General features: G+C 47.0%; 1 protein-coding gene across 1 annotated transcript in view; it reads right to left on the reverse strand.

Annotated features, from left to right (window-relative positions):
- The window catches only part of LOC115151250 (receptor-type tyrosine-protein phosphatase S-like), a 394,494-nt gene that overhangs the window by 229,685 nt on the left and 153,342 nt on the right, over positions 1-11,467 (reverse strand). Inside the window, exon 3 of the mRNA XM_029695206.1 lies at positions 4,581-4,759. Within this exon, the coding sequence (XP_029551066.1) occupies positions 4,581-4,677 (97 nt within the window). The 5' untranslated portion in view covers positions 4,678-4,759. The remainder of the gene's footprint in view (positions 1-4,580; positions 4,760-11,467) is intronic.

An 11,467-nucleotide genomic window follows, 5' to 3' on the forward strand; every position in this document is an offset into this window, starting at 1 on the left:
ACTAACTAGCCATTTCACATCGGTTACACAAGCAGCTTGGTGAGAAGGTGACAACATTTGGTGCGATTATTTGCAAATGGAAGAAACACAAAAGAACTGTCAATATCCCTCGGCCTGGGGCTCCATGCAAGATCTTACCTCGTGGGGTTGCAATGATCATGAGAACGGTGAGGAATCAGCCCAGAACTACACGGGAGGATCTTGTCAATGATCTCAAGGCAGCTAGGACCATAGTCACCAAGAAAACAATTGGTAACACACTACGCCGTGAAGGACTGAAATCCTGCAGCGCCCGCAAGGTCCCCCTGCTCAAGAATACATATACATGCCAGTCTGAAGTTTTCCGATGAACATCTGAATGATTCAGAGGACAACTGGTGAAAGTGTTGTGGTCAGATGAGACCAAAGTGGAGCTCTTTGGCATCAACTCAACTCGCATTGTTTTAATAGTCACAGTGATCTCCTATGCACTTCCTGATAAAGTCATTCACCGTATCGGTATATGTGTCGCTATAATTTTCTGAAGCTACTCTGAATATATCCCAGTCCGCGTGATAAATACAGTCTTGAAGCGTGGATTCCGATTGGTCAGACCAGAGTCAAGGAAGTGTAAAGAGGAACTTGGTGTGTGGAAAGTTACTGAGTGACGAGGAAAGTTAATGAGTCAGAAAAGGGGAAGTGTAGAAAGTTCATATTCTGTTCAAATATATTATTGTTGAATATGAATGCTCCTAATGGGGGAGGCAAAGGGCAACAGTCTAGTTTCAGTTCTTGATAAGCCAGTTGCTGAGGAACCGGGACCATGAGGGATGTGAAACTCAACTCGATACAGCTGGAAGAGGGGCCACAGGGGCCCACATGGAAGAACATCTGATTACAGTCCTATCTCACAAATACATTCTCACTTCCATGCTCATGAGGGTCCTAGAGTTAGGCAGGGCCATGACAATACCAGTAAGAGGAACCTACTATGTTTCTGCCTAACACAAAAAAGGATTGGTTATCTTAGACATTTTTCTAGTCGTCCATGAGTTTGTTCAGAACCTTATTATTGGCGTTGTCGGCAGGATTCACCACGATTTAACTTGAGAGTTCAAATCAGTGGAGCAGGAGCCGGAACCAAAAACAAGATAGGCACAGTTCCTACACCTGTTACTACTCATTCTGACATCTTGGGGAGATGAGAGTCGTAGGCTGAATACAAATGATAGGATACAGACCTAGAAAGCCTGAGCTTATTCAGCAGTCCCACTGTGTTACGACCGATTTATGGTATAGGGTATGTCCTGGAAGGTAAGCCCGAGCAGGGAGGTTCCTGCGAAGGTTAAGTCCTAAGGGGTAAATCCCGAGTGAGTTTTTACTCTGTTCAGAACCTAACAATACTTCGGTACTCATTATATACAGTTGAAGTCTGACATTTACATACACCTTAGCCAAATACATTTAAACTCAGTTTTTCACAATTCCTGACATTTAATCCGAGTAAAAATTACCTGTCTAGGTCAGTTAGGATCACCACTTTATTTTAAGAATGTGAAATGTCAGCATAATAGTAGAGATAATGTTTTATTTCAGCTTTTGTTTCTTTCATCACATTCCCAGTGGGTCAAAAGTTTACATACACTCAATTAGTATTTGGTAGCATTGCCTTTAAATTGCTTAACTTGGGTTAAACGTTTTGGGTAGCCTTCCACAAGCTTCCCACAATAAGTTGGGTGAATTTTGGCCCATTCCTCCTGACAGAGCTGGTGTAACTGAGTCAGGTTTGTAGGCCTCCTTGCTCGCACAAGCATTTTCAGTTCTGCCCACAAATTTTCTATAGGATTGAGGTCAGGGCTTTGTGATGGCCACTCCAATACCTTGACTTTGTTGTCCTTAAGCGATTTTGCCACAACTTTGGAAGTATGCTTGGGGTCATTGTCCATTTGGAATACCCATTTGCAACCAAGCTTTAACTGCCTGACAGATGTCTTGAGATGTTGCTTCAATATATCCACATAATGTTCCTCCCTCATGATGTCATCTATTTTGTGAAGTGCACCAGTCCCTCCTGCAGCAAAGCACCCCCACAACATAATGCTGCTGCTCCTGTGCTTCACAGTTGGGATGGTGTTCTTCAGCTTGCAAGCCTCCCCCTTTTTCTTCCAAACATAACAATGGTCATTATGGCCAAACAGTTCTATTTTTGTTTAATCAGACCAGAGGACATTTCTCCCAAAAGTACGATCTTTGCAGTTGCAAACCGTAGTCTGGCTTTTTATGGTGGTTTTGGAGCAGTGGCTTCTTCCTTGCTGAGCAGCCTTTCAAGTTATGTCGACATAGGACTTGTTTTACTGTGGATATAGATACTTTTGTACCTGTTTCCTCCAGCATCTTCACAAGGTCCTTTGCTGTTGTTCTGGGATTGATTTGCACTTTTCGCACCAAAATACGTTCATCTCTAGGAGATAGAACGCGTCTCCTTCCTGAGCGGTATGATGGCTGCGAGGTCCCATGGTGTTTATACTTGCGTAATATTGTTTGTACAGATGAATGTGGTACCTTCAGGCGTTTGGAAATTGCTCCCAAGGATGAACCAGACTTGTGGTCTACAGGTCTACAATTTTTTTCTGAGGTCCTGGCTGATTTCTTTTGATTTTCCCATGATGTCAAGCAAAGAGGCACTGAGTTTGAAGGTAGTCCTTGAAATATATCCACAGGTCATCTCCAATTGACTCAAATTATGTCAATAAGCCTATCAGAAGCTTCTAAAGCCAGGACATCATTTTCTGGAATTTTCCAAGCTGTTTAACTTCTCTAGGGTAGGGGGCAGTATTTTGTTATGCTTTCGCCATAAAGCCTTTTTGAAATCGGACAATGTGGTCGGATTAACGAGAAGTGTATCTTTAAAATGGGATATAATAGTTGTATGTTTGAGAAATTTGAATTATGAGATTTTTGTTGTTTTGAATTTTGCGCCCTGCTATTTCACGTGCTGTTGGCAGTGTGTTCCGTAGGTGGGACACATACCCTAGTGAGGTTAAAGGCACAGTCAACTTAGTGTATGTAAACTTCTGACCCACTGGAATTGTGATACAATATTATAAGTGAAATAATCTGTCTGTAAACAATTGTTTACAAAAAAATTACTTGTGTCATGCACAAAGTAGATGTCCTAACCGACTTGCCAAAACTAAAGATTGTTAACAAGAAATGTGTGGAGTGGTTGAAAAATGAGTTTTAATGACTCCAACGTAAATGTATGTAAACTTCCGACTTCAACTGTATGTATTGCAATTCGATACAACGATTCTATTGCAATTTGATGTTCCAAACATATTGTTCACTATATGTCTGCTGCAGAGAAATGAAAGAGTATGAGAAAATGAGTTTTGATCAGTCATGGAAATACAAGTTCTGAAAATGTTGGCTCACTATTTAAAAAGAAGATGGAGAACAAGCTGTAGCATGAAAAATACAGTTTTGTGCAGATACTAGCTAATGCTACCTATAACTGTATTGTATTTTCCCCCCATCACTACTAGATAGCGGATGGTATGTCATTTGGCAAAGCCGTGGTATGGGGAGAGATGGTACGACACACAGATAGACTAAGAAAATGGATGTGTAGAGGCAAACAGACATACACTCTTATCTGACTTACATGTTTGACCTGAACCATGAAAAACAGCCACAGTCCATTGTTCCTCTTCCACCTAACATTACACATAATGCATTGGGGCAGGTAGCGTTCTTCTGGCATCCACCAAACCCAGATTTGTCCTTCAGACTGCCAGATGGTGAAGAGTGATTCATCACTCCAGAGAACGCGTTTTCACTGCTCCAGAGTCCAATGGCGGCGAGCTTTACACCACTCCAGCCGATGCTTGGCATTGTGCATGGTGATCTTAGGCTTGTGTGCGGCTGCTTGGCCATGGAAATCCATTTCATGAAGCTCCCGACAAACAGTTCTGTGCTGATGTTTCTTCAAGATGCAGTTTGGAACTCAGTAGTGAGTGTTGCAACCAAGGACATTACGCACTTCAGCACTCGGCGGTCCCGTTCTGTGAGCTTGAAAGTCACTGAGCTCTTCAGTTAGGCCATTCTACTGCCAATGTTTGTCTATGGAGACTGCATGGCTGTGTGCTCGATTCTATACACTTTACACCGATTCTATACAGGGGTGTCCACATACTTTTGTATATATAGTGTACAATGTGACAAAATAAAAGTGAATAAAATATCAAATAGGTCAAAAAGTAAACACAAATTCAGAAAATAGGTGATACACAGCAAAACACTGAAAGTACATTTGAACTGAAAAAAATGAGACATTCATATATAAGGTAAATTGTGCTGGCTCAGTACAGCATGGCTCAATACATACAGCACACACATACATTTCAAACACCATGCTCTACCAACTGAGCCACAGGGAAGGGACACACACACACACACACACACACACACACACACACACACACACACACACACACACACACACACACACACACACACACACACACACACACACACACACACACACACACACACACACACACACACACACACACACACACACGTATTATAGTGGCACTCACATAAGGCATGGAAGCCAGTAAGCAGCATACAGAGCAACAGAGTGCTGAGGGGCAGCAGTGCCGGCAGACAGAGGCAGGGTGGACCGCCGGCGGCCATCTTGCTCCGGGGGCGACCTTTGACCTGGCTGGAGTGCCGTGGCCCCACGAAGAGAAGGCTGTGGTCTTCAAACAGGATGTCTCTGCCGAGAGGAAGAAAGGAGGAGAGGAAGAGAGGAGGAGGGGAAGTGAGGAGGAGGGGAAGAGAGGAGAGGAGGAGATGAGAGGATATCACCAATTCTGCATTCAAATATTTTAAAAGTGAGTCTGTTTCAACGGCTGTCACAACACATCCCAGTCAAATACAACACACTACTTTTCACTTTGTTCAAAATGTCTTCTGCCTCAACGAAGGTCACCATTGTGCACGTTGTTCAGCGCACATTACCACATCACCTGTTTTCACATTAGATCTCAGTTCACTGGTCACGATAACAACACCGACCCGTAACACGCGCTCCAGCAGGTATATCTCACTGGTCATCCCCAAAGCCAACACCTCCTTTGGCCGCCTTTCCTTCCAGTTCTCTGCTGCCAATGACTGGAACGAATTGCAAAAGTCGCTGAAGCTGGAGACTTACATTTCCCTCACTAACTTTAAACATCAGCTATCTGCAGCTAACCGATCACTGCAGCTGTACACAGCCCATCTGTAAATAGCCCATCCAATCTACCTACCTCATCCCCATATTGTTTTTATTTACTTTTTTGCTCTTTTGCATACCAGTATTTCTACTTGCACATCACCATCTGTACGTCTATCACTTCAGTGTTAATTTGCTAAATTGTAATTACTTCGCCGCTATGGCCTATTTATTGCCTTACCTCCTCACGCCATTTGCACACACTGTATATAGACTTTTTTTCTATTGTGGTATTGACTGTATGTTTGTTTATTCCATGTGTAACTCTGTGTTGTTGTGTGTGTCGCACTGCTTTGCTTCATCTTGGCCAGGTCGCAGTTGTAAATGACAACTTGTTCTTAACTGGCCTCCCTGGTTAAATAAAGGTGAAATAAAATGAAATAAAAGATCTGTGCTAGCTGGTCCAGAAGGCTCATAAGCATGGACACTGTTCATAACAAGAAGCATCTCTTCACACCAGCGTCACATGGACCAAGAAGGGACTCTCACAACGGCTGGTCTCGTCCCGATCTTAATCAACTGCTTTTCACGTCTCATAATTAGTTTCGGGCTTAAATCTCTCGATCTGTACATTATTTGCTCATCGGCACATCGAGTAATTACGGGGGTACCCAGCAATATTTCAGGCAGCAATGGGCCCCGGTCAAAAGTAGTGCAATTTAAAGTGACTAGGATGTAATTTGGGACGCAGCCCTGTGTTTGCATGGCGGCAGGACCCTGTGAGTGGGCACTCGTTGATATGTCTGCCACGTCGAACATCCGAGCGCAGTTACACATGCTTAAAAGACACTAATTAAAAGAGGAGGGAAAATAGAGAACAGAGCAATACTCAATCATGAGGCATCAAAGCCAAAGGAACTGAATAATATTTAGAAATACTATAGATGGAAGGAAAGTAGTGTGGAAACCTACCAAAAACAATTAGGCAACAACAAATTCAAACCTTTTTAGACAACTTCCTGGACAAAACGTTCCACTGTAATAGTGAAGGTGTAAACTTGGCAGTAGAAAACCTAAACAGTATATTTTACCTCTCAGCTTCCCTATCAAATCTAAAAAATTTCAAACAGAAAACCGGAGAAAATTAACAACAATGAAAAACAGTTTGATGAAGAATGCAAAAACCTAAGAAAGAAATTGAGAAACCTATCCAACCAAAAACATAGATACCCAGAAAACCTGAGCCTATGCCTTCAATATGGTGAGTCACTAAAACAATACAAAAATACACTACGGAAAAATAAGGAACAGCACGTCAGAAATCAGCTCAATGTAATTGAAGAATTTATTGGAAAACACTAAACAAACAACAACACGAAGAGTTATCTATCCAAAATGGAGATGTATGGGTAAACCACTTCTCCAATATTTTTGGCCCTATAACAAAGCACAAACAGCAAAGCCCAATAACTAGCGTGGAATATGTCAACAGCAACCTTGGGAAAATCCTCTTCATTTTCATTAATAGCAGACTAGTTCATTTCCTCAGTGAAAACAATGTACTGATGAAATGTCAAATTGGCTTTCTACCAAATTACCATAAGACACATCATGTATTCACCCTGCACACCCTAATTGACAAACAAACAAAGGCAATGTCTTCCCATATTTTGTTGATTTCCAAAAAGCTTTTGAATCAATTTGGCATGAGGGTCTGTTATACAAATTGATGGAAAGTGGTGTTGGGGGGAAAAACATACGACATTATCAAATCCATGTACACAAACAACAAATGTGTGGTCAAAAACCACACACTTTTCTTCCCACAGGGCCGTGGGGTGAGACAGGGATGCAGCCTAAGCCCCACCCTCTTCAACATATATATATATCAACGAATTGGGGAGGTACCGAGAACAGTCTGCCACACCTGGCCTCACCCTACTAGAATCTGAAGTTAAATGTCTATTGTTTGCTGATGATCTGGTGCTTCTGTCACCAACCAATGAGGGCCTACAGCAGAACCTAGATCTTCTGCACAGATTCTGTCAGACCTGGGCCCTGACAGTAAATCTCAGTAAGACAAAAATAATGGTGTTCCAAAAAAGGTCCAGTCGCCAGGTCCAAAAATACAAATTCCATCTAGACACTGTTGCCCTAGAGCACATAAAAAACAATACATACCTTGGCCTAAACATCAGCACCACAGGTAACTTCAACAAAGTTGTGAACGATCTGAGAGACAAGGCAAGAAGGGCCTTCTATGCCATCAAAAGGAACATAAAATTCAACATATCAATTAGGATCTGGCTAAAAATACGTGAACCCATTGCCTTTTATGGTTGTGAGTTTTGGAGTCCACTCACCAACCAAGAATTCATAAAATGGGACAAACACCAAATTGAGACTCCGCATGCAGAATTCTGCAAAAATATCCCCTGTGTACAACGTAAAACACCAAATAATGCATGCAGAGCAGAATTAGGCCGATACCCGCAAATGATCAAAATCCAGAAAAGAGACGTTAAATTCTACAACCACCGAAAAGGAAGCGATTCATAAACCTTCCATAACAAACAGTCACCTAAGCAAGCTGGTCCGGGGGCTCTGTTCACAAACACAAACGGACCCCACAGAGCCCCAGGACAGAAACACAATTAGACCCAACCAAATCATGAGAAAACAAAAAGATAATTACTTGACACACTGGAAAGAATTAACAAAAAAACAAAGCAAACTAGAACGCTATTTGGCCGTAAACAGAGAGTACACAGTGGCAGAACACCTGACCAATGTGACTGACCCAAACTTAAGGAACGCTTTGACTATGTACAGACTCAGTGAGCATAGCCTTACTATTGAGAAAGGCCGCCATAGGCAGACCTGGCTCTCAAGAGAAGACAGTCTATGTGCACACTTCCCACAAAATGCAATGCAGGACATGTAAAGCTTGTAGCATGTTTGAGGTTTAAAAAGGCTTCTGAAGTTTGTAATTTCCACTTGCAAATTTCAGACTAGATTTTCCCTTAACATTTCCTGTTGCTGCAGGATTATTTTCCTACTGTAGCAAACTGACTCAAATTAAGATCCTACATCTGTATGTATCACATGCCAATCAAAATCATCAGTGTTCCACTTCCAGTGGGACAACCCTTATGTGTCTATTCCATGTGTACGTAGCTACAGGGAGGATTGTTTTTCAACACACACCTCCAGTCAGGCCGTCTCTTGCAGCTATACCTTTCAGTGTAACCCATCACCCCAGACACAACGCCACACCGCCTGCCAAGTCTCCACTCACCTAACCGCCCCTCCACACACACAAGCAAATGCACGCACACACACACACACACACACACACACACACACACACACACACACACACACACACACACACACACACACACACTCTCAGAACACACTCCCTTCCTCTTCTCTTTCAACGACCTTATGTTTTTGTTTTCCTTTCTTCAGGTGATGTCATTGGAAGAAAGGGATTAGACAGAAGGATAAACAGGGGGAGTGTGGAAGTGTCAATGGGATGGTTTGCTGTGACAGCTGCATTGTTCTGGATGTAAACGGTGGGAGGAAGTGGAGGAATCCCACTGTTTCTGGATCTGTCTAGTAGGAGGCCAGGTGGGGGGGGGGGGGGGGGGGTGGAGGAATCCCACTGTTTCTGGATCTGTCTAATAGGAGGCCAGGTGGGGGGGGGGGGGGGGAGTGGAGGAATCCCACTGTTTCTGGATCTGTCTAGTAGGAGGCCAGGTGGGGGGGGAGGAATCCCACTGTTTCTGGATCTGTCTAGTAGGAGGCCAGGTAGAGGGTGGGGGGGAGTGGAGGAATCCCACTGTTTCTGGATCTGTCTAGTAGGAGGCCAGGTGGGGGGGGGAGGAATCCCACTGTTTCTGGATCTGTCTAGTAGGAGGCCAGGTAGAGGGTGGGGGGGAGTGGAGGAATCCCACTGTTTCTGGATCTGTCTAGTAGGAGGCCAGGTGGGGGGGGGGGGGGGGGGGGGAGTGGAGGAATCCCACTGTTTCTGGATCTGTCTAGTAGGAGGCCAGGGGCCAGGTGGGGGGGGGGGGGGTGGGGGGGGGGGGGGGGGGGGGGGGGGGGGGGGGGGGGAGGAATCCCACTGTTTCTGGATCTGTCTAGTAGGAGGCCAGGTGGGGGGGGGGGGGGAGTGGAGGAATCCCACTGTTTCTGGATCTGTCTAGTAGGAGGCCAGGTGGGGGGGGGGGGGAATCCCACTGTTTCTGGATCTGTCTAGTAGGAGGCCAGGTGGGGGGGGGGAGTGGAGGAATCCCACTGTTTCTGGATCTGTCTAGTAGGAGGCCAGGTGGGGGGGGGGGGGGGAGTGGAGGAATCCCACTGTTTCTGGATCTGTCTAGTAGAAGGCCAGGTGGGGGGGGGGGGGGGGGAGGAATCCCACTGTTTCTGGATCTGTCTAGTAGGAGGCCAGGTGGGGGGGGAGGGATGAATCCCACTGTTTCTGGATCTGTCTAGTAGGAGGCCAGGTGGGGGGGGGAGTGGAGGAATCCCACTGTTTCTGGATCTGTCTAGTAGGAGGCCAGGTGGGGGGGGGGATTGGAGGAATCCCACTGTTTCTGGAACTGTCTAGTAGGAGGCCAGGTGGGGGGGGGGGGTGCGTGGAGGAATCCACTGTTTCTGGATCTGTCTAGTAGGAGGCCAGGTGGTGGTGGGGGGGGGGGGGGAGTGGAGGAATCCCACTGTTTCTGGATCTGTCTAGTAGGAGGCCAGGTGGGGGGGGGGGGAGGGAGGAATCCCACTGTTTCTGGATTTGTCTAGTAGGAGGCCAGGTGGGGGGGGGGGAATCCCACTGTTTCTGGATCTGTCTAGTAGGAGGCCAGGTGAAGGGGGGGGAGGGGAGGAATCCCACTGTTTCTGGATCTGTCTAGTAGGAGGCCAGGTGGGGGGGGGGGAGTGGAGGAATCCCACTGTTTCTGGATCTGTCTAGTAGGAGGCCAGGTGGGGGGGGGGAGTGGAGGAATCCCACTGTTTCTGGATCTGTCTAGTAGGAGGCCAGTGGGGGGGGGGGGGGAGTGGAGGAATCCCACTGTTTCTGGATCTGTTTAGTAGGAGGCCAGGTGGTGGGGAGGGGGGGGGGGGGGGGGGGGGGCGTGGAGGAATCCACTGTTTCTGGATCTGTCTAGTAGGAGGCCAGGTGGTGGTGGGGGGGGGGAGTGGAGGAATCCCACTGTTTCTGGATCTGTCTAGTAGGAGGCCAGGTGGGGGGGGGGGAGTGGAGGAATCCCACTGTTTCTGGATCTGTCTAGTACGAGGCCAGGTGGTGGGGGGGGGGGGGAGTGGAGGAATCCACTGTTTCTGGATCTGTCTAGTAGGAGGCCAGGTGGGGGGGGAGGAATCCCACTGTTTCTGGATCTGTCTAGTAGGAGGCCAGGTGGGGGGGGAGGGATGAATCCCACTGTTTCTGGATCTGTCTAGTAGGAGGCCAGGTGGGGGGGGGGGGGAATCCCACTGTTTCTGGATCTGTCTAGTAGGAGGCCAGGTGAAGGGGGGGAAGGGAGGAATCCCACTGTTTCTGGATCTGTCTAGTAGGAGGCCAGGTGGGGGGGGGGGAGTGGAGGAATCCCACTGTTTCTGGATCTGTCTAGTAGGAGGCCAGGTGGGGGGGGGGAGTGGAGGAATCCCACTGTTTCTGGAACTGTCTAGTAGGAGGCCAGGTGGGGGGGGGGGGCGTGGAGGAATGCACTGTTTCTGGATCTGTCTAGTAGGAGGCCAGGTGGTGTGGGGGGGGAGTGGAGGAATCCCACTGTTTCTGGATCTGTCTAGTAGGAGGCCAGGTGGGGGGGGGAGGGAGGAATCCCACTGTTTCTGGATTTGTCTAGTAGGAGGCCAGGTTGGGGGGGGGGGGAATCCCACTGTTTCTGGATCTGTCTAGTAGGAGGCCAGGTGAAGGGGGGGGGAGGGGAAGGAATCCCACCTGTTGTCTGGAATCTGTCTAGTAGGAGGGCCAGGTGGGGGGGGTGGGAAGTTGGAGGAATCCCACTGTTTCTGGATCTGTCCTAGTAGGGGGCCCAGGTAGGGGGGGAGTGGAGGTGAATCCCACTGTTTTCTGGATCTGTCTAGTAGGAGGGGGCCCAGGTGGGGGGGTGGGGGAGTGAGGAATCCCACTGTTTCTTCTGGATCTGTTAGTAGGAGGCCAGTGGTGGGAGTTGGGGGGGGGGCGTGGAGGACTCCCACTGTTTCTGGATCTGTCTAGTAGGAGGCCAGGTGGTGTGGGGGGGGGGG

The sequence above is a fragment of the Salmo trutta genome, chromosome 17, assembly GCF_901001165.1.
Source record: "Salmo trutta chromosome 17, fSalTru1.1, whole genome shotgun sequence".
NCBI lineage: Eukaryota > Metazoa > Chordata > Actinopteri > Salmoniformes > Salmonidae > Salmo > Salmo trutta.